This window comes from Eleginops maclovinus, chromosome 15 (genome assembly GCF_036324505.1).
Source record: "Eleginops maclovinus isolate JMC-PN-2008 ecotype Puerto Natales chromosome 15, JC_Emac_rtc_rv5, whole genome shotgun sequence".
NCBI classification, from domain to species: Eukaryota; Metazoa; Chordata; class Actinopteri; order Perciformes; family Eleginopidae; genus Eleginops; species Eleginops maclovinus.
Window position 1 is genome coordinate 1,138,020 of NC_086363.1, and position 23,493 is coordinate 1,161,512.

At 42.7% G+C, this 23,493-nt stretch overlaps 1 protein-coding gene across 1 annotated transcript in view; it reads left to right on the forward strand.

Annotated features, from left to right (window-relative positions):
- Nucleotides 1–23,493, forward strand: part of col12a1b (collagen, type XII, alpha 1b) — a 108,783-nt gene that overhangs the window by 48,279 nt on the left and 37,011 nt on the right. The window contains exons 26-46 of the mRNA XM_063902172.1: nucleotides 618–754; nucleotides 2,662–2,791; nucleotides 2,876–3,015; nucleotides 5,443–5,575; nucleotides 5,694–5,711; nucleotides 6,631–6,770; nucleotides 10,148–10,277; nucleotides 10,355–10,503; nucleotides 10,844–10,973; nucleotides 11,074–11,213; nucleotides 11,514–11,643; nucleotides 11,776–11,915; nucleotides 12,828–12,957; nucleotides 13,857–13,996; nucleotides 15,236–15,365; nucleotides 15,994–16,133; nucleotides 16,220–16,349; nucleotides 18,352–18,491; nucleotides 19,252–19,381; nucleotides 19,509–19,648; nucleotides 19,797–19,926. Of these exons, the coding sequence (XP_063758242.1) occupies nucleotides 618–754; nucleotides 2,662–2,791; nucleotides 2,876–3,015; nucleotides 5,443–5,575; nucleotides 5,694–5,711; nucleotides 6,631–6,770; nucleotides 10,148–10,277; nucleotides 10,355–10,503; nucleotides 10,844–10,973; nucleotides 11,074–11,213; nucleotides 11,514–11,643; nucleotides 11,776–11,915; nucleotides 12,828–12,957; nucleotides 13,857–13,996; nucleotides 15,236–15,365; nucleotides 15,994–16,133; nucleotides 16,220–16,349; nucleotides 18,352–18,491; nucleotides 19,252–19,381; nucleotides 19,509–19,648; nucleotides 19,797–19,926 (2,727 nt within the window). The remainder of the gene's footprint in view (nucleotides 1–617; nucleotides 755–2,661; nucleotides 2,792–2,875; nucleotides 3,016–5,442; nucleotides 5,576–5,693; nucleotides 5,712–6,630; nucleotides 6,771–10,147; nucleotides 10,278–10,354; nucleotides 10,504–10,843; nucleotides 10,974–11,073; nucleotides 11,214–11,513; nucleotides 11,644–11,775; nucleotides 11,916–12,827; nucleotides 12,958–13,856; nucleotides 13,997–15,235; nucleotides 15,366–15,993; nucleotides 16,134–16,219; nucleotides 16,350–18,351; nucleotides 18,492–19,251; nucleotides 19,382–19,508; nucleotides 19,649–19,796; nucleotides 19,927–23,493) is intronic.

Below are 23,493 nucleotides of genomic sequence, written 5' to 3' on the forward strand. Positions count from 1 at the left end.
GAGACTCTACATACTGATATACACCTGAACATCAGCAGGAGAGGACTCTTTAAAGTAGAGGCTCTACATACTGATATACACCTGAACATCAGCAGGAGAGGACTCTTTAAAGTAGAGACACTACATACTGATATACACCTGAACATCAGCAGGAGAGGACTCTTTAAAGTAGAGACTCTACATACTGATATACACCTGAACATCAGCAGGAGAGGACTCTTTAAAGTAGAGGCTCTACATACTGATATACACCTGAACATCATCAGGAGAGGACTCTTTAAAGTAGAGACACTACATACTGATATCAAATCTTTTTAAAATGCAACTTTTTTTATTGGGATCTAAGAAGTTTTCCAGAATTCATGGGACTTTTATTTCCATGTCAGCAGATATTTTATAAGCTCTGGATCCCGTCTCCCTCTTGCTGGAGTTTTGGATTGGGAGCCCGTAGATAGAAAACAGATGCAGAGAAAAACAGAGAATCCGCTGCTGTCTGTTTTTCAGCTCCTCACAGAGTCCTGGCCTCTCCAAACATACTCAGACAGTGATGCCGGGGATGAGAGGGATATTATATTTCAGTCTTATGGTTTTTTTTTAATCCTCCCGTCCTCCCTCAGTGCCGGTGCCTCCCGCCGGCGTCCTCACCATCACGGACGTCACTCACAGCACCATGAGGCTCCGCTGGGACCCCGCGCCCGGAGCCGTACGCAAATACATGGTGACCTACAAACCGGAGGAGGGAGACCTGCTGGAGGTGAGCTGAGGTCTCATTAACGATGATTCCAGGCTGAAAACACACTTAAAGTGCACCAGATTTATGGGTCAAAAAATAACCTTTTTACCTGGTTTTCATTGAGAAATAGAAACGAACAAAGCAAAAGATTTAATTGACTTGCCTTTCTTGAAGCAAAAGCACAAATGACTCTCTGATTTCATCTTGGTAAATATGAGGCTCTAGACATAAAACCACTCTTAAAATGGACCTGAAAATGAAATGGGATTAACTGTCGTTTAACACAAATGTAAAGACCCTCTTTGGTGATCCAAGAACACCAGGTAACTTGACATTTTCACCATTTAATAACAGTTTCACTAAAAAACACAACCACAAAAAGTAGCTACCGTATTAAACCTTTATAGACATGAACACACACTGAAAATGCTCTGAATAATTAGTTTGAGGTTGAAATATAGTATCTAACAATCACTTTCTCATTTAGGAAGAGTTTTAAAGAATGAACAATGAAATACATACAGTGGTTTACTCAATGTGTATCGGTCAATTTAACTAAAGTGGTGAGTTTAAATATTAACTGTAGTTCAAAACTATCATTGGATTTTAGTATATTGGATTTAAAACCATTTGATGAATCTACAAAGTATACCTGTTTCTTTTGTACAAAATAACTGACGAACGAGAAGAGAGCTGGTAGATAAAGTACTGGAACAGAAATCAGATTTAGGGTGACGCTTGAGTCCGTTGAGTTTATTCTGGAGAGAGTCCAGACCCCCCTCCCCCCCGCTCAGCTCCTCTCTCTTGGAGGATGTTTCTCAGAAAGCCGTCTGCTGGCAGAGGGAGCGCTGGATCCGCACACCAGCACCTCTTCGTCCTCATCGTCTGTCACCGGGACGCCAGCGTAGGACAAACAGTCTGAGGTTTGGTGGGTGGAAGCCGTGCGGACGTTTCCAGGAGGCTGTGATGGATGACATGCATAGTCTCCTCTGAAGGATTAGTGAGGAAGACTTCCTGTCTCCTGAGGAAGGAACACTCTCTGGATGAATGCCTGCTGGGAGCCTTTCTACTGCTTACCTTACCAAGCTCCCCCCTCAAATGGAGAGGTCAACTGAGGAGACATGGCTCAGCGTTTCGTTCCCCAAAGCGTGATATGTCCCCGGTTACTCAACCAACCGTTCCGCTGAAATGAGCATTTATACACTAAATCACTGCTAAATTAGATCATTGACTACCATAGACATGCACTGACCTGACAGCAATCAAAGCAAAGAACTAAAGTCAATTAAAAATTACAAAGAAATTCAATGAAAAAAAAAAACAAATTCAGGAATAAATTAATTCATGAAAAATAATAAAAATGAATAATAATAATAATAATAATAATAATAATAATAATAATAATAATAATAATAATAATAATAATAAATATAATAATAATAATAATACATATAATAATAATAAATATAATAATAATAATAATAAATATAATAATAATAATAATAAATATAATAATAATAATAATAATAATAATAAATATAATAATAATAATAATAATAATAATAATAATAATAATAAATAATAATAATAATAATAAATATAATAATAATAATAATAATAATAATACATATAATAATAATAATAAATATAAATATAATAATAATAATAAATATAATAATAATAATAATGATAATAAATATAATAATAATAATAATAATAATAATAATAATAATAATAATAAAAACGTATAATAATGAAATTAAAAAAGCTTGCTCTTCCCTCTTCCAAAAATATTGGTGGTTTTTGGTATTAAACTGACGACCTCTGTGTGTGTTTTGAGGTGGAGAAGGATCATTGTTCGGCTGAAATCAAAGACATCTTAATCAGAGATAGGTAAGACCATTCAATTCCACATTTGTCTCCTGCAGGTGGAAGTCGACGGGAACATCGTCACGCTGGATCTGTCCAGCCTCATCTCCCAGACGGAGTACGACGTGGCCGTCACCCCCATGTACGACGAGGGTCAAGGGAACCCGATGCTGGGGACCGCCATCACAGGTCGGACCAGACACAGATCCAATCAAAGAAACACGACGTCTAAAAGAGAAAGACTAAACTCCTGCTCTCTGTCTCTGTGCTCAGACGTTGTTCCGGCTCCAAAGGACCTGCAGTTCTCCGAGGTGACCCAGACCTCCTTCAGGACCACATGGCAGCACGGGGCCCCGGACGTGGCCCTCTACCGCATCGGCTGGAACAAGAAGGGGGAGCAGAACCCCCAGTTTGTAAGTCACACAGTTCATTTCAGCCGGTGTAGATGCAGCTTGTGGAGAAACTTCCATACGGTCTTTATAGCAGGACAATAAAGAGGCTGAAGGAGCACGCTGTCTTTATTTAAGCAATGCATGATCCATCGTGCATCTTTAAGGTCGTGGGGACGGTTATTCCTCCAGTAAATAGGACTTTCTTTGGTGCTAATATAGACTTACACTCGCCACTCGAATCTGCTGCAGACATAAAGCTATATTTTAGCTTCAACCTGAAATTAAATTGAGTTTTTTGAAGATTAAAGACTATTTACACAGCAACGGACGACCGAAACCGACTTTCAACACAATAATATCTTAATTAAATGATAAGTAACTGATGAAATGACAAAAGCTGGTGTTTTATCATGTTTTAGTCCACGTACTTCACATTTTGTATGCTTCAAATTACTCCCAAGCTGCAGCTCTACAGTCTTTCCGGTGTTTTACTGAGCTAGTAGGTTCAAGAATCAGTAAACATTTCGCCAGCTTCATGTAGATGTTATGTGTCATCATAACATGACAATACATCTCCCTTATTGTTTGGGGTTTGGCTGTTTCAGCGCAAGGTTTTATTGCAAGAAAAACATTCATAAAGTAGAGTCTCGGGGATTCCAGTTGTTTGTTCCACAATTTGCAATTTCATCTTAGGTCTTTTGGTTTGATTATTCCCTCTAAAAACCCACAGATTCAAACTGTCCAAATGTTTGTTTTTGCAGTGCAAGAAGCACAAAGACGCTGTAGTGCAACTTTTTCCATTTCTGAATAATCTAGCTGATGTAAAAGTTTGAGCATTAAGATCCTCTTCAAGTGTTCTGCTAAATCTGAGGAAACGGAGGTCTACAAAGACATGTTTCTGAGCAGTTTTATAGGTAGATAGATGCAGTGTTTTGTCAAAGTATGCATAAAGACGCAGCTGTGCAACATTTATAAATATTCTAATATCAGGAGCTGTTGCATTAAGTCACAATAAGACCCTCGTCAGGTTTTTGCTGGGGAAACAGAGGTGCACAAAGACCTGTTTCTAAGCAGTTTTGAGAGTTTAGAAACCCTCCTGTGGACATGTGGCATCTTGCTGGCATCCACTATCTGGATTTGTTTTGTTCACTTCAATTGGTCTTTTCATGCATGCATCCTCAGGAGATGAAGAAACTCTAGTGAAGTTCTCCAGAAATATGCAAATGAGCTGTACTTGGAGAGCAGCATCTGTCTGCAGCCGAACATCTGCTTTCAGTTTGTCGCCTGCACCCGCGCAGCATTTCATCCTCTGATTCAAAGTGCAGCCGGACGGCTCTGAGCTCAGGTAGAAACCCTTTAGACTCACCTGAGCCCCCCCCCCCCCCCTTCAGCACTGGCTGGATTATAAAACCTGGAATGGTTTCATTTAAATGAAACACTGGAGAACTGTCACTGAGGATTTGTCTCATAAATAAGATCATAAAGAAGATTGATTGTGGTTTTGCAGATTCGACATGCCTCGATAAACAAGTGATTGTGTTTGCCAAGGAAACAAAACTGAGTTTCGCTGAAGCCACAACAATGCTCCCTTTGTCTTCTCCCCCTCAGCAAAAACAGATCCATATGTTCCAAAACCACGACCAGGTTGTTGATCACAGTCTATTACAATGTTAAGTTATTAGACTCTCTTTATTGGTGGATTCAAACGCTGAATTACACTTTCTGTTTTAAACCTTATTCTCCGATCCGTAGCCGCTCCTCTTTCTAACAAACATCAGGATTATTTCAGAACACAGGACGGGTTTGTAGCTCAGTGATCATAATTAAAACCGCGATGTTGAGGACTTCTGAGAATAATGAGCGCTGAAAACAACAAATGGAGGTCGAAGAGAAAGAAACAACGTTTTTCTGGTTATTATAAATAAACGGCGATGTTGGCTGACTGCAGACTGTCTGGACTCTCCTCGGCTCTTCCTCCTCTTCTTCTTGCTTTTCTTCTTCTTCTAATACTTGCTGTTGTTTTTCTTTTTGTCCTCGTCTTCTCCTCCTTCGTCTTCTTCCCATTTTTGTCTTTTCCTTCATCGCCTTCTCCGTTGTCTCCTTCATCTTCTTCATCGTTGACTTCTCCTTCTTCTTCTTCTTCTTCTTCTCCTCCTTCATCTTCTTCGCATTTTTGACTTCTCCTTCTTCTTCTCCTCCTTCGTCTTCTTCGCATTTTTGACTTCTCCTTCTTCTTCTTCTTCTTCTTCTTCTTCTTCTTCTTCTTCTTCTTCTTCTTCTTCTTCTTCTTCTTCTTCTTCTTCTTCTTCTTCTTCGTCTTCTCCTTCATCTTCTCCCCTTTGATGCAACCACAAAGGGTCTCCGACGACACAATTTAAAAGAACTTCTTCTACCAAATCCTAAAACCCTTCCTCCTCTTCCTCCTCCTCTTCTCCTCTCTGTCCTCAGGCCATCCTGAACAGCGACGAGACGTCTCACGTCCTGCAGAACTTGGACCCGGACACCGATTACTCCGTCACCGTCACGGCCATCTACCCGGACGAGTCCGAGAGCGAGGACCTGATGGGCGACGAGCGAACACGTAAGCGCCTCCGCCCCCCCCACCCCCCCCACCGTCTCCGGACAGTCCAAACATTCCACTCTCAGATCAACGAAGGTTCGGATAATAACGATGTTGTTTTCTCGACGTTTCTTTCCAGTGTTAGACGCTCCGAAGGGTATGTGATATGAGAGGTTCACTAATGGTCATCATCATGTTGATTTACCCATTTCATCTTAACAGTGTCATCACCTCATCCTCCATCAGTGTTCGCCTCACACCTGCATGTTTCTGCAGTAGGGATGGGGCTCAGGGAACTTCCTATTTAACTAAACCTGCACCTCTAATCCACCTTTCATCATTTCATGGAGTATTTCCCCAGGTGTATTCCTTATAAACCCAAGATAAACTCTAGTGTTTTAGGAGCAACGTCAAAACTCAGCAAAGTGACCGGTATACAAGCAAACAAGCTCCATTACCACTTGAACTGTAAAATCCAGAGGCTCAAATGTTCATTACAGTGTGGGTTGATCCCCCTTGAGTTGTTTTGTGTTTTCTTTACTGATCTGTGAGGCATTACAGCCCGCTATGCCCACCGCTGCTTTGCTATCACTGTATGTAGTGTGATTAGCATGTAGCTAATGCTCACCAGTGCTCTGTGACAGTGGTGACTCCTATACATTTTATTTGTTCTAGTCTCCAGATGTGTCATTATTCCCCCACAAAGTGTGATTTAATCTTCAAGAATAAAAGTCTATCTATATAGTCCTACAAAGTAATGCACATTCCCAAACAGTGGAGGGACATTTTGCAATGAGTAAGCCCAATTGAGCCTTAAATGTGATGAAGAAATGTATAATATCCTTTTGATCTGAATGAGAAGTCACCGACCTCCAGCTCTGCTCCTGTTTCGCTGCTTTCATCCTAAAATTGACTCCTACAGCTTTTTAATACTGCAACATTGTGGGAGCATCATCATCATCATCATCATCATCATCTTCATCCTCACCATCATCTCATCCCTAACCCCCCCCCCCCCCACACACATGCTCTGATGTTTCTGTTTTGTCTCACTGGGTTTATCTGTTTGCTCCCAGTGCCCGCTGAGCCTCCCAAAAACCTGAGGGTCTTTAACGCCACCACCTCCTCGCTGTCGCTGAAGTGGGACCCGGCCCCCGGCACCGTGCAGAACTACAAGATCATCTACAAACCCGTCACCGGAGGAGAGCCGCTCACAGTGAGTATTTAAAGCGACATCACCCTCACATGTGGGATATAAATACAGTGGTGTCGTCAGCGTATGCAACCGTCAGCTCTTTGCACAAAGTAGATATGTGTGATATCCAATCACAAAGGCAGGTAGAGTATTTAAAACAGCACCAGGAACATTTTATGTAGATATGAATACAGCGGTGTCGTCAGCGTAGTACCAGCTCACAAATGAAGGTGGAAGTAGTTATTTTGATTGGACATTTAAACAATTTCTTTTTTAAATTGCAGCAAGAAAGTCAACACCAGTGTATTTATACAACACTTTAAAACAGCATTAACCGGAGCTATTGCAAAGAAATGCATTTAAAATCACCAAAAGTATTACTATAAATTACAAATATTACTACGATTAAATATAAACTAAATATAAATATTCTGATTAATATTAACTATAAATATTCTGATTGTTATTCAATATAAAAATAGTATTATTAATAATCGTAATACTTGTAACAGTTTTAAGTAGCTAAACTAAAAAAGAGAGCATTTAATGGAAGCTAAAAAATCAAAGGCAGTAAAATATGATTTCAAATCTACAAAATGTTTGCTGTTTATTCTACTCATTGAATTTAAATACAAATGTAGTAAAATTCACGTAAAGTACCATCATAAAAACACACCCAGAATAGTACATTAGAGCGACTGCGGAGATTTCTAAAATGTTCCCCGAAGTTTCACACCTTAGTTGGCTTAAGTCCAAGGACCGTTTTATAAAATGTGAGGTTTACCAGAAAACGAACCCCTCCCTCTCTCAGCCCCCCACCGCTGTGGTCTGGTGTTGTTGCAGGATTAGGGGAACAATATGACTGGATTCCTCTTTAGGGTGGATTTTCCCGATGTAGACGTACAATCGGAGGTTTTGTTCTGCACTTTACGGGGTGTTTTGGTGCCTCCTCAGACCACCGGGAACATCTCCAACGTTCTTCTACTCGCTCGATGACATATTGATGGATATCTCTGTGTGATGGGGGAGCTTTAAATCTGTTGGAGGACTCAATACGAGTCCCAGCACACACATAGAGACAAATCAATTATGAACTGCTTCAAATGATGGGAAGGCTTCCCTCTCCCTCTGGAGAAACACTTTCAGGATGTTCCAAAACGGAAAGAAAAAAAAAGACGTAAAACTCGGAAAGAAGCTTAGAGAGGATTAGAAGGCGGCGTGATCCTCGTGAGGTTTTGCAGGATAGATCATTTAGAGGAAGGAATGTCAAAGTTGTTTATAAAAAGTGTGAATTCTTTAAGAAGATGGTTAGTGCCACATGAAGAAGGAGTTAGAATGATGAGAAATAGGGGACAGTTTTTAAAGTCAACATTTAGAAAAAATGTCTGAAATTTGAGAAAAAGTCAGAGGTTTTAGGAAGAAATACTCTGAAATTCAAAGAGGGACAAAAAATCAGGAGTTTGAAAAGATGATGATGATGGGGGCCACATGAAGGAGGAGGAAGCCACATGAAGGAGGAGGAAGAGCAATGAGAAAATAATGGCACAGTTCTAAAAGTCGACGTCTCGAAAAAAATCTGAAGTTTGAAGGTCAAGTATTTTAGGGAAAAAATTCTACGTTTTAAAAATAATCTGAGATTCTTAAAAGTCGAAATTTAGAAAAAAAATAGAAATTAAAAAAAGATTTTGGGGGATTTTTTTTAAATACATTCCATTCTTCAATACTATTTATAACCTCAAGAACTAATTCTGCTGAAGACTTAGACTTAGCCTTATCAGCCGGCAAGTGAAAGGCTTTTTTTAAAAGTGAAAAACCTCCTTAAACACAACCGTTACAAAACAGGATTTCCCAAACGTTTAAATTAATTGGATAAATGCATTAGAAAAACAAACAAACAAACAAACAGCAGCTCCTCTCCCAGTAAATGTCTCCCAGTATGGATCTATAAAGGTCAAATCAAGTATTGTTAAAGACAAAACACATATTTAGTATTTCCTTGGATCGATGAGCTGTGATCTGAAATCCTCCTCTAACGAGCCTTGAGATGCTGATCATCGCCATCATCACCGTCAGGTCACTGTACAGATGTTTGACAACGACACATCCCATAAATCAGGGAACAGACATTGCGTTTGTCAGTACAGGTTTGGGTTAAACCTCTGGAGACGCTCAGAGACGTCCTGCAGGAGTTGAGCGGATGGCCTCCAGCACGTCTCTGAGTCACTTCTTGACGTTTTGTTTGGAGGTTTCTCACATTCCTGCGCCGTGACTCGCCCGTGATTACCGGTGGAAATAAGTTGAAAGGCAAAAGTATGAGAGGAATTTCAGCGAGGTGAACATTTTGATTGTGTCCCTGAGATGTTATGACAGTGGGAATCATGATGTCATCGGTTCGAATCTGGCTAATGCACGGTCTGATCCGAGCGCCTCGTCAGGAGACGGGGAGCAGCTGCTGTCGTGTTGTCGTCTCCGTCTCTGACAGCAGGCGCATGATTTCACTTCCTTGTGCAGCTCGGAGTCTGCTCACTGCTTCGGAAAAATGTAGGAAAGTAGTCGATACTTTGGGAATTGTGCAAATATAATGGAGTGCCGCTCGACACCGATGATGAATGTTAGTGTGTTATTAAGTGTAGTGACGGTTGAGAGAGATAATGGTTGCAAACCAGGTGGTCTTGCTGTCCCTCCCAGTGGAAAATAATGAAGAGCGGAGGGACAATGAAGGAAATGTGCACTTTGGGAATGGTGCAAATATAATGGGAACTATGCATTTGTTAAGGTGTAGTTCTACGCTGATATCTTTAAATATATTGGAACATGTCCAGAAGAATGATAACCAGGTGTTCTTGCTGTTACTCGCAGTGGGATACATTCCGAAAATATAGGAGAATGGTAAATGTGCACTTTGGGAATGGTGCGAATATAATGGGAGTCTTCAGGAGCTGTTCTACGCTGATGATATATCTTATTTTATTGGTGAATATACTATGCTATCGGGAAGACTGATGACAGGAAAACAGGTGGTCTCTTTTTTAAATTAAATACAAGGACCATCAAGAAGAATATGGTTGTAAATGGAGGGGGTCTTGCTGTACCTCACAGTGGAGCTCCAAAAATGTAAATATGGTATGTATGTAAATGTCTACTTTTGAATAATGCAAATGTAAAGGTAGACTACATATCTTTTTTTTCTGTGCACATCTGTGCTGATATTTCTTGGGAGACTAATGTACATTTTATGTGAGTTTTTGCAGCTTTAATACATCAACTCTAAAGACACCGATCATCACCAGCTGTCAGAGCTGTTGTCCCTCTCCCTCTGTTGGCTGCCTCTCCGTGTCGCTCTGAAGAGATAAAGCGTTTCTGTCCGCCTCGCTGACTCCCATGTTTCCTGTGCACAGACGCAGGTTGGCGGGAAGAAGACGAGCATGATCCTGCAGAAGCTGGAGCCTGACACTCAGTACTCCATCACCGTGGCCGCCGTGTATCCCACCGGAGTCAGCAAAGACCTCTCCGGAGAGGGCCAGACCAGTAAGGACGCGAAACAAAGACATGCAAACCACATAGCTTTATAAAGTCTGGTAGTTACCACCTGTGTGCCTCCGCAGAGCCTCTGGGGGGGGTGAGGAACCTGCAGGTGTTGAACCCCACCATGACAACGCTGAACGTGCGCTGGGAGGCGGCTGAGGGCCGAGTGAAGGAGTACAAAGTTATCTACGTCCCCGCTGCAGGAGGAGCTGAGACCATGGTAGGACTGGTAGGACCACTTCCTGTCGGCTGCCACTGAGTGTAGAGAAACCAGAAGACACATTTCGCCTTTATGCCGAATAAAGAACATTTTAAAGTCCTTTGGAACAATAGAAACTGCATAATCGTTGTGCATTAAACAAGCCTCTCCTATTCTTTCCTGTCATGGACTGACCTCTACACCTCTCCATACTATTTCAGACTAAAGAACTTAAGCATTTGATTTAGGCATGCACGTGGACAGGCAGGCTGTTTATCCTGCCATTGCAACCACTAACTCTCCATAAATGCATGATTCTCCATCTGTCTCCGGTCAGCAGCTGATGTGTGTGATTTGTTGTTGAATTCAGGAGACAGTGTCTGCAGGAACCACCAGCACCGTGCTGCGCAGCCTGCAGCCCGACACCCTGTACTCCGTCGCCCTGGTTCCTGTTTACCCTGGAAGAGACGGGAAGACCATGACCGAGAACGGGAGGACAAGTACGACACTGACTGAAAAATCTCTAAGAAAGTCCAACCATGCAAAGCTTAACACTATGGTTCTTTGACTAACCAAATCTTAAACCTGTCCTCTTGTCAGGACCTCTTGGAGGGGTGAAGAACCTGCGTGTGACCGACCCCACCATGACCTCTCTGAAGGTGAACTGGGACCCCGCCGATGGAGCCGTCCGACTCTACAAGGTCTTCTTCGTTCCTACCGCCGGAGGCCGAGAGGAGATGGTGAGACTCTGAGGAAGCATTTCATAAAATACTACGCCGTGAATCTGAACAGAAACAATCCCTTCAGCTTTCAGCCGACATATTCTCTGATGAAATAAGACAGAATAACAACTACCAAAAACAAACCAAAATACATGTAGGTTTGTCTGGCTCTTAATTGGTTAATTGGTTAATTGGTTAATTGGTTAATTGGTTAATTGACTATCTTTTAATTGAATTTCCGGTCCAAAGTCCCGTAAACACAGATCAGGACCGAACTTCCGATCTGAATGACTTTTCATTCTGAACCTCTGTGAACAGGAGCAAGTCCCGGCAGGAACCACCAACATCATCCTGAGGAACCTGCTGTCCGACACGCCGTACACCGTGTCCGTGTTACCGGTGTATCCCGCCAGAGAGGGCAAGCGCCAGTCAGAGAACGGGAAGACGCGTGAGTCACCCCTACAGAGACCTGGTTACAGTAAACACTGGATATATGAGAGCAGTGGACAGCTGGCAGATTGATCGTTGGATTATAAGTTATCAAAGTCAGCAATAATATGATATGATTTCCCCGCCGTAGTGCCGTTGAGCGGAGTGGGCAACATGCAGGTGATTGACCCGACCATCACCAGCCTGACTGTGAGCTGGAATCCGGCTGACGGGAACGTTCAGGGGTACAAAGTGATCTACTCCCCCGTGGACGGAGGACAGGATGTCGTGGTAAGACTCTTTGTTCAGGTCTGGTGTCTGTGTCATCAGAATGCACAACAACACACAAGTATAAATGAGCTCAGTGTCTGTAATTCAGTTACCTAGAGATTAGTGGAGTTCAGTTTATACCCCTATCAATAAAATAAATAGATAAAAAAAGTAAAAATAAAATGAATAAATTAAATAAACAAAATAAAATAAGATAAACATTTAAATATCTAAGTGGTTTTATGTCCAAAATGATGTTCATAAATCAAACTCATTTAAATCATTAAACGTTTTCCTGAATGGATGATTTATTGTTGTGCCTTCCCAACTGAGAAGCAGCATATGAGCTTTACTTAAACCCCTCTGGAAAACAGTTAAACATTCCTGAGTAAAACGCACTTTGATGCAGTCCTTTGGGGATAAGTGATGTCATCGGCAGCGACCAATGAAGCGTTTCTACGAGAGACAAACAGGAAGCGTCAGTCAGCGCGGCTCCTTACAGTCTCAACGAGCAGGATTTACACCCACTTATTCCCTGAAAGCTGCGCCGCCGAGACACAAAGGCCGCGCTTTCATCCTGCCACGCAGCGCTGACGGACGCTCCGCTGTCGTGATGCATGCTGGGATTATGCTGTCAGAAAGAGTGACATCACTAAATCCCGCTGAGCGCTTTGATCGCTGTGTCTTTGTGAAGAATTCAAACAAAGTCTGACTTTAATTTGAGCTCCGCTGCCGAACCTTTCAGAAACTTAAGATTGAGAGGTTTGCGACGATTTAAAGTAAACATAAAGTAAGAGCCCTGATTCTGGAGCGCTCCTGATCCTCAGGAGGTTTGCCTCTCCACCTGCTGGAGGTCAAGGGTCAGAGCTTTGGGAGGAGAAAGCCAGCCCTGCAGTGTGTTCACCGTGTGTGTGTGTGTGTGTGTGTGTGCAGGAGCAAGTGTCAGAGAGCACCACTAAGACGGTGCTGGACAAGCTGCTGCCGGACACTGCCTACACCGTCACCGTGGTGCCCGTCTACGCCGAGGGAGACGGACCGAGCCTCAGCGACGTCGGAAAGACAAGTCAGTATCTCTCCTACGGGCTTCTGAACGTTCGATATCTAAGTCTTTATCTGAGTTCAGGGACTTTAATGAACCTTGAAGAAGCACCTGAACCTCAGAGGAATCATGAAACAGATTGATGAAGATAAGATTAGCTTTGTTAATCCCAAACTGGATTTTTGTTTTGTTACAGCAGCATGTCAACACGGCATTGCACAGGAATTAAGAACAGAAATAAGTGGTAAATATTAACGATAGAAAGTGCACAATATAACAATTGATGCATAGTGAAAGCTCAAGGTCCAGGAAATAGACAAATTGAGGGTAAATTCCAGGAAAAATCCCATCATTTCTGACCATAAAGTGGTTGATTTACGGGGAAAACGTTGCAGAAATGCTGTTTTTTTAAGGAACCTTTGATCGCTCTCATCATGGGACTGCGTGTTCTCCTTCGTAAGTGAATTGTGTTGAAATGACACACAAACACCCAGCGTCTCTTCCTGAACCATTATGGCTGTATAGGCCCATTTTCCCAGTAATGTCCCTTGAAATCACAATGTGAATTTGTTCCTTTAATCTAAGAAATTCTCAAACTCATTGACTTTAATCCTGGAGAGTTTCTCAGGAGGCCCCCCTCCTCTGTTTATGGATTTACTTCCCCCTCGTATTATCAGAAGTGTCAATCTCTGTCTTGATTGTTATTCTCCCAAAGCTTGGCGAGTGAAAATGAATTTGACTCTTGGAGGTCATCGTCCCAGTGGTAACACAGCAGAGTTTACTGAGAGCTAACGACCGCCAGAGAACCGTCTTTTTCTGACACATCTGGACAAATGACCCCCCCCCCCCCCACACCAGTAACAGCTGTGTGACTCTGCGGTCCAAACGCTCACTTCCTGTTTGGCACTGACTTCCTGTTTCAGAGCCGCTGGGCTATGCGAGGAACCTGCAGGTGACCGACCCGACGACCAGCACCCTGAACGTCCGCTGGGAGCCGGCCGAGGGAACCGTCCGGGAGTACATCGTTATCTGGGTGCCCGCCGCCGGGGGAGAGCAGGAAGTGGTGAGACTGGGACTGTGATGGGATGCAACAGGGTTAAAATTAAGAACGGATGAAGATTGTGTAATCCTTGAAAGGAAGTTCAGGTGACAGAGCAGCGATAAGAGAGATATCAAAGGATATCAAATAAATCGTACAATTTACCAGTTTTTCTCAGACATGTTTCCCGCCCTATTGACGGCGCCCCCCATGGATGGATGCGTCCTTAGCATTCGCCTATACTGCCTATGCCCAGGGCCGGCCCTGCCAATATACATGTATGTCAATGGTCATACAGGCATACTTAAAAATGAAAAAGGAGATTAAAAGAAACATCGCATGGTTCAAAGTAAAGGTTTCAGTTATATCAAATGTAGATGAATGTCTGGTTTATATAGAGCATTATGTGGAGGACGCTTCCCATGAAGGAAGTGTGTAAAGGATTTATACAACTTCAACACACAGCAGGTTTCAGGAAAAGCTAAATCAAGTTAGGAACCACATTCCCAATCAGACAAAGCATGCACAATACAAAGCATACATCCTTCTGATTTTCTGCAGGATCGTCTGTACGACTGCTTCTGTTCTGTTGCTCTTCTGGAAAGTTGTCTATGACCACTCTGCACTCTTATTGTTGCATAATCTTTATTTTTGTTGGCCTTAAATTCAACATTTCTCAACACGAGTTGAGAAAGGCCAGCAGCTGGAGATTATCACACATGTTTCCAGGGCATGCACCTTCTCTGTTTGTCCAGGAAAAATGAATGTACATATATAACCGCTAATGGGAAACATTGCTTAGGTTTTACTTACAGTGTCTCTAAGTCAACTTCTACTGGTTTCTATAAAGCAGTGACAGATATCAAGAGGTTATGTCACTTGGTTTTAAGGAATATCGTGCATGAGAGGACTTAAATTGGAGACAGCTCATCTTATTGGCAGATTTCAGGAGTTACTATTAGATTAGGTGGACAGAAATCTGATTTGTATTCTCACAGAAGCTTTGAGGGACTTGCTGCAGCTTCAGTGCTTTACTGGAAAGTTTTGGACGGAGAATATTTCTGCTCTTTGTCTTCAAACTTCTTCTGTTCCTGTTCCTGTTTCTGCACGAAGACAGTTTGGACCTGCATCCAAGAAATCTGGGCTCGCAGCACATTAAGCTGTGAAACTGTGTGTCGTCCTCTGCCAAACCCTCTGTTCTTTTCCTCCAAGTCTTCCAGTTCAACCGGTTCACAGTCATTTCTCTTCTTCCTCCTCCCTCAGGACCAGGTGTCAGGAACCACCACTTCCACCGTGCTGAAGAGCCTGGAGCCCAACACCGAGTACACTGTCTCCGTGGTGCCCGTCTACCACGAGATGGAGGGCTTGTCCATGTCCGCCAACGGGAAGACCAGTGAGTTCAGACGGGACTGTTGAATGATTGGTATCTGCAGGAAGTGGCCTGGACCTGGAGAGAGGCATAGTGATAATCCTGGATTCATGAACATATTTTAAGATAAATGCGTTCACACCAGACCTGAAGCCACGAGAGAAATATAGACTCCTTCACCGTGCTGTGGAGGTCCCAGATATTTTGGGAAACCTGTCTGGGTTCATACCATCATCCTGAATTCATCCTGGTTTCTAAAGTGGTATGAGTCCAAGTTTAAATCAGCCGTAGGAGGGATGAATAGATTGAATGGATATAGGAAGGAAGGGATGAGTTGGTTCCAAGGAATGTAGGGAAGGAAGGGATGAGGGAAGGAGGGATGAAGGGAGGGAGGAAGGAATGAATGGATGAAGGGAAGAAGGGATTGATACATGAAGGAAGGAGGGATGTATTGAAGTCTGCATCACTCGCTTTATTCCAGCTGCAGCATTTGCCTACATCTCAGTTTGTGTCCGGTCGGAACGCACCCTCAAAGACTCCCTGGGAACAGATGGAAATAGAAGTTACTGAGGTCGTGCTCTGAGTAGACCGTCAATGAAATGTTAGCATTTTGATAAGACCTCAAAGGTTCTGTACCTGCTCCTCCCGTCAGATCCTCTGGGTGGAGTGAAGAACCTGAAGGTGATCGACCCGACCATCAGCTCTCTGACGGTGCGCTGGGATCCCGCCGTCGGAAACGTTCGCAGCTACAAAGTCTTCTACACCGCCGAACCAGAGGGAGAGGAGAAGATGGTACACACTGGGGTTTTTTGAACTATAATTCCCTCTGGTTAAGTTGTTATCTTTCTGACGGAGGGTTTCAACCTATCTCTGAACAGGAGGAGGTGTCCGGAGGAACCACCACCACCATCCTGAGGAACCTGGAGTCCGACACCGTCTACAACGTGGCTGTGGTTCCCATCTACCCCGATGTGGAGGGCATCCGTCAGGCGGAGAAGGCAAAGACAAGTGAGTGTTCCTATTTTCTTTTCAAACTTCAGATTTTTTTCCCAAATTTGAATCAAACATTTCCAAACATGCATTTTTTCTTAAATAACTGCATTCACGTCCGAGCTGAAAGTAGAGCAGGGCACTATATAGATGATATATAGTTATTATTAGTCTCAGATATTCAATCATTTCATGTGTTCGACCTTCTTTTAGGTGCTGCAATACAGTAAATACAATGTCATTTTCTGAATAACTCGACTTCTCTAGCTGTTCCATTAATTGCCTTTACCAATTAAGTAATTAAATCAACATGCAGATGATTTATATCGGAATGATCATTCTGTAAATGTGTTTTGAAATATAGCTATATCAAAATGTGGATTTCTTTCTCTAAAATAGTTCCATTTCATTTTCTTCATCCGGCTCATCGGCGGACACTTTTGCCCAACCCCAATACGCTCTTCTGTCGCTAACACTGGACATATTTACGGAGAGACGGGTCACACTATAGCTATAAGATTAATAGCGTTAGTACGTTTTTTAATTCTCTGTTCTCTGAGCCTGTGGGAAGGAAACAACAAACTCATAAATCCTGCTCACAGCGATGCCATGCACAGAATAATGGGAGTGTATTGTTCTGTAGTCTTGCAGTAACCCAGCGTTTCTTCAGGGAGGGATTCATCGAAATACTTTAAGCCCTTTTGGAAGATGGGCCATGTAATGGAGGTATACAGCATTTTAAAGACTTGATTCAGGGACGGGGAACAATGGGTGCATTTATTTCACTTCTTTGCGTTTACATCCCTCCCACTAACATCACAGATTTTCCCCGTGTCCTCTGAGGTCTGTAGCATTGAGTAAGAAGGGACCAATCAAATAAGAGAATGAGCATTTACTGAGTGACCTCATGATATGAAATCCCACCAAAGGGACCGTTTAGAAATGTTGAACTGATGCCACCCCTCTGCTTTGTTTTAGCTCACTGACATCCCACAAGTCTATAGTTTCAAACTGGTTGTGCAAAATCACTCCTCGAGGTAAAGATGACAGGGATAAGTGGAAATGAAAGGCTGCCAGTCAAGGGGAAGGTCATACATGAAGTTTGAAGGGGCCCTGCTGCTCTTTTTCACTTGTATATTAGCATTTTTGAAACCCACTCTGCTCTGACTGGTTAGCTAGCTGGCTCTGTTGTGGTTTTTAACTTCTTAGAGATGTCCCGCCCCTTAGCCTATCACGTACAATGTGATGGAGCACTAGCCAATGGGAGTGCAAGTGTTACGTAGTGATGTCACTATGTTCTGGAGGTAAAGAAAGCAGTGCAATGGAGGAGATTGTGATCATGTTTTCTCCTCTATAGAAACGTGTCTGGTGTATTTCTAGCAGCCCATCTGGCAGATATACATCTTTAACCGTGTAGTTCTTGCAGATTTCTGGATTCCTCAGTTGTTATATCGATCTCTGCAGGACAGCGTTTCCACAGTTCAATCACATACCTTTGAGAAGCCTTTTTATGCAGAGTACTTAAAAGAGCACAGGCCGCTTCAAACAGGAAGTCCACCTGAAAAGCTGCCAGTGAATGTGAAGCAAAACCCTGCTTGTATTTAATGAACTGAAACATGCATGAAAAGAAGAAGAAGAAATTGGAGGATGAGAATACAGACGTTGTTTATTTGGACATTCGTGGCTCACAAAAGAACATAATGAAAGCCAGAGAGATTCATGAGATACATCTGGACCCTCCTCATGTGGTAAACCCACCCATCTGGTGCACCCTGCAGGATAAAACCAAAGCCAGGGATAATTTGCAGCAGTTTGTCTTCCCAAGGAGAGATTCTTCTACGCGTGAATTCCTTTTAATGAGGATGTTTTTGGCTCAGAGAGTTTCGGACACTCCTCTGTGATTGACAAGGCTTTGAGACATCTGGATGGGCTGATGAGGGGAAACCCACCCACACGGGGCACTCTGCAGGATGAAGCAAACGGAGAGCATTCACTGTAATGTGTCCTGTTTTTATTTCAGAGCCTCTCGGAGGAGTGAAGAACCTGCAGGTGACCGACCCCACCACCAACTCTCTGAGGGTCCGCTGGGAGCCGGCGGAGGGCGACGTGAGGCAGTACCAGATCATCTACGTCCCAGCCGGAGGGGGGGCTGAGAGCATGGTGCGTTTTATGGATATTCATTTCATTTTTCTGTCCATTGCTTTTATAAGAGGATGGCTCGACCAGAGAGTTCATGAGTCTGGTGACGGCTGCTTTTTAAAATGTGTTTTGAGTATTTTTTATGGAAGTTTTGAAAGACTAGTGCAACAGAAATCCATTGGATCCATCTAGAGTGAGATAATGTGCTTTTCATTTCATTATTTTGTCTATTTCTTCTATTAAAGAAAGGAAAAAGTCAAGTAGTTTATACGGAAAAACTGAATATTTTCCCATTTTATTTCAATATATGTCTTCATTCGTCTCAGGTATTAGTTCTGTCTCGCAGCCGTATTTAAAGGTCTCTTCTGGGACTTGAACCAGTGACCCTAGTCCATTTAGTGCACGTTCTCAAGCTTTCTGATGAACCTGAAGCTCTTTCTCAATAAGGAAAGAAAAGGACATTTGATGTAAAAAGATGGGTTTGATAATAAACAATCTTCACTTAGTTTGAAGAGCTTCTATAAGAGAATATATACAGGTCTCAGGCATCAGTTTGTAGGCCGGCTGAAAGCTACTTTTTTATTCAGTTTTTGGTGATTTTTCATTGTAGTTTTAAAGAACTAGGAACCACATAACCCGTAGATCCACCTACAACTAGCAGAGAGCATGGATTTATAATAATCTCTGCTCTTCAAAGAAGGGATGTGTCCCACAGAGTTATAAAAGAGGAGCTTTCCAACATTTTCCAACTTTCACAAATGTTTTGTTTTGACCTTTTCAGACTCAGGTTTCTGGCATGTCGACCAACACGGTGCTGAGAGACCTGCAGCCGGACATCGAGTACAAAGTGACCCTGGTGCCCATTTACGCCGACGTGGAGGGGAAACGAGCAACCGAGAACGGAAAGACAAGTGAGTACAACTGGAGCAAAACTATCACTGATCGACACCTCTGGCGGTAAACCTCCTCCCATCTGTTTGTAAGCGGCTGTAATTCAAACAGGAAGTTGACTGATGTTTTCTCTGTGTGTGGTGACAGAGGCTCTGGGCGGGACGAAGAATCTGCAGGTCACCGACCCCAGCACCAGCTCTCTGAAGGTGAGCTGGGAGCCGGCGGAGGGAAACGTCCGGCAGTATCGCATCTTCTACGTCCCTGCAGCCGGAGGAGCGGAGGACATGGTGAGACATCAGGACCACTTCCTGTGCTCCAACACAGGAAGTGGTCCTAAGATGTACTTTTATTGATCCAAGTTAGGGACATTTCTTTGCCACAGCAGCATACAGTGTAGACAATCATCGCAACTTAAATATATGTGTGTGTGAGCAGGAGCAGGTGTCAGGCGGCACCACCAACACCGTCCTGAGGAACCTGCTGTCGGACACTCCCTACACCGTGGCCGTGGTCCCTGTTTACCCCGAGGGAGAGGGACTCCGTCAGTCTGATAACGGAAAAACACGTAAGTCCTCAAACGTCACTTTTTTCCATAATCTGAGCCGGTTTGAACATCTGGATGTAAAAGAGAAGAGCCCCCAGGATGGCGCCTCGAGACACTCCAGTTGTCTTGCTGTTCTGAGTTTGTATCTTCGTTGTATTTATTCTAATTCGCTTTGGATTAAAAAAAATGAACAACTTAAACGTAAAGTATGTGATTCAAACCTGCAGCTGAAGATCCTGGTGCAGATTTGTATGACAGTTGTGCATAATTAGGGATGGAAGACTCACTCCAAAACAGACACAAGAAAAATCTGGGGCCTTTTTTTAATCCGAAATGTTATATTCCTGCAGTAAAAATGTCAGGACAGAATTCCTCTGGACACAAAGTGAAAGTCCTCTTTTAAAAGAAAATTACAAACTTGTTAAAGGAATAAACTCACTCTGTAACGCATGGATGGATGGCCTGATGAGAAGGGAAAAAACATCTGCTTTTAGAAATTGAACTTGTGAAACTTGAAATAAATACTGGACATAAAAACACATTTGTTTTGCTAGTACAAATATTTCAACTGCAGCCAACTCCTATTTATTGAACGTACTCTCAGGCCGGTGAGCTCTTTATTTATCCTGTTTTACTCTTTATTAGGAAGTTCTGTGACACCACATTTGCAAATGATTTAGCTTTCTGTCCATTTCTGCATTTTCGATTACAGGACTTTATTTTTTATATAGCGGCGAAAATTAGACTCCTTAATCACTTTAGGGCTGTTTTCCACTGAGAGTACTCTAAACAGACTTAGAGGTAAGAAATCGGCTGCTGTAAATGTCTGTAATATGATATGATTCCTACTTTTTAATGTGTAAGATATTTAAAAGTATATTTTACTGAAGACTTGGGGAAACATAGGGAATACTGGAGAGTGGAGGTGCAAACGAGGTCAACGTGCTTATTTCTGACGTCAGTGTTGGCTCGTAGTGGTTTTTAAAATGGTATTGGACTACTGCAGAGTTTCCCTTTCAACCACCTCCCTCCTGAAGTGAGGGAAAGGTCAGATGTCACTTTTTACTGAGCAGCTGCCAGCGGTACAGGACTGAAGAGAAACAGAGCAGTCGTTCCCTTGCTGAAATAAATGTTTCTGCACTAAAGCACGATGAACGCTTTCCTGAAGTGAACCTGAATCTGCCGCTCCTGGCCAGAGTTCACTCGTCGTTTCTTACCGTTGTTTTTCAGCAGAGGCTGACAGCGGACACATCTTTATAGACAAACAGTCTGTCCCAGGTGAGCCCTCAGTGGAAAGAAACTACTGTAATCTGCAGAAAGAGCCAAGCCTCCTAAATCCGGACGGGAGGATGGAACAAAAGAGAAGCTGCTCAGTGATTGATAGCAGAACATCCAGCAGAGATAATGAGGAACGATTCAGCTCCTGTTGGAAAGTCTGCATGGAGGAATATCTTGTGTTTTGGAGAGTCTCCTGGGTGGCTTGACGGCACGCCATGCCCAGTCAGCAGAAATTCATCCTGGGGTTTCATTTAATTGGGAAGCTGCAAGACTCCAGCGTGCAAACACAAGCCTGGGTCCTTGGCTTCTTGTGGGGATAATTCAGAGGCTTTAGATGTTTTGAAATGTAATGCCTTTTGTTTTGTAAGTCGGTTTCGCAGACAATTAGAATTGTTGAGGTTTTGATTGAGACATATTTGAGGGTCAGAACTACAGTAAAAAAAAAAGCATTTGTCCACAGCGGCCTCATCTGGCCTCCTACTGTTGAGGCGAATGTAAGATAATGACGTCATGACTGTGAAATCCATCATCTCTGTGCACAGTTTCTGTCTGTCAAACCCTGAAAGTTATGGATGTATTCCTCTAAATGCTCTTGTGTTGTGTTGTTTACCTTCAGAATAGGACTGTTGCCTTGCCATGGTTTAGGTTAGGGTATAGTTATGTGGAGTTCAAATTCAAGTCGTGGAGTTACAGCCAATTACAGGGCAAGATGCCGGTGAAGAGGTTGTGTGTAACAGTGGATAGTATTACATCATTTCCAATGTGACTTTTCCCATGTATTTCTATTTAAAATGAAGCTGAAAGCCCAGATGTTCTGATCCTGGACTCTTCCTAAAAGAAGTTGAGGTTTGGAAAACAGCATGACTATAGATGTTTGCTAATATACCTGCTCGTTGCAGCTACACATTTCAGCCAATAAGAGCCAGTCATTTAGCCGGTGTTTATTATTTGTATTATAATCGTTTTTCTCAAACCTTATATAGTTAGACCAAGGGATTGGTGGTCTCATTTGATCTGATATAACAACTTAAGCATGAACGATTGTTCAACACCTCCAAGTGAAAACCCTCATTTAGCCTCTTAGTGACTTTTTAATTGGAAGTCTCTAAACCGCTCTTTATTCACCAAAGGTTGTATTCTCTTTATCAGGATGGGCTCTCGTGCCCCTTCCTGTCTTCAGTGTACTGCTCAAAGATTTGCTGGATAAAGCATGTGTCGCTTTTAATGCCACTAAGACACCAGTGCTGCGGGTCCACATAGACTATCACTCGTAGTCTTTCTAATTCCTCCAGAATGACATTACGGTCAGTCTGAACTTGATAAGGGTCACCTTACGTCTGTGTGTTGGCAGCTGAGCTCCCGGTGAGTCAGTCCATCACTGAGTATAAGCCCCTGTGTGACGTTAATGACCCTTTATTAGCGGTAACTCAGTCCACTGTTACTGTTTCTGTCCCAGGAGGAATTTGTCACATTCTATCTGAACAGAATCACCGTTCCACGCCAAAAATGTGGAGGAAAAAAAAAGGCTGCATGCTTGCTATAAAATAAAGAAAATGAAATCAAGATTACATAATCTCTCTGGAGGAAAGAAGGCAATTTTGTCTTTGGATGATAGAAGTAAAACCTTTTGACAGACTGTCCTCTGTATTTAAGGGTATTAAATGATGATGTGGTGATCCAAAATTAGGGAGAAAGGTTCTGTCTACCTACTGCATCTAGTTCTGTTTTATTAGGTAAAGCTCCAAATACCAGGGGATATGCACATCTGGTTTGGTTTAAAAGGCAAGTTAAAGGCTTTTGCATAAACCCAGAACTGTGCTACTTCTCTCTACACGTCCTCCTCATCGACGCTATAAAACCACTTCTGCTGCACTCAGCAGCGAGTTCGACCTCCAGTCCCACTGTGATGCATCGCTTCCATTTGGACCATTTATTCCTTCATTAAATGCCCTTTTTTTCCCTGATGGAAGCCAGTAAGGTTACCCCAATAGAAAGCTAAACTGAAGACAGGACCAGATCTCTTTTATGAATAAGGGGCTCTGACATGTGAGGGATTTGTTTTTAGGTTTACATTACAGTGCACTCAACCATGAAGATACAAACCCAAGAGCAGCAGGAATCCTGTAGGTTCATTAGCTTTCAGAAAGCCGAGCGGTTGTGAGAGTCTTCATATACTTTTAAGAAGCCAAGCGTTTCTGAAATGCATCATACAGAAGCTGTCTGGTTTTTCTTGGCCACGATTTGAAATTGTTGCTTCTTAAAAATGCAAAACATAAACCGACTAATCCTCCTTGCATTCCCTCCATTTCT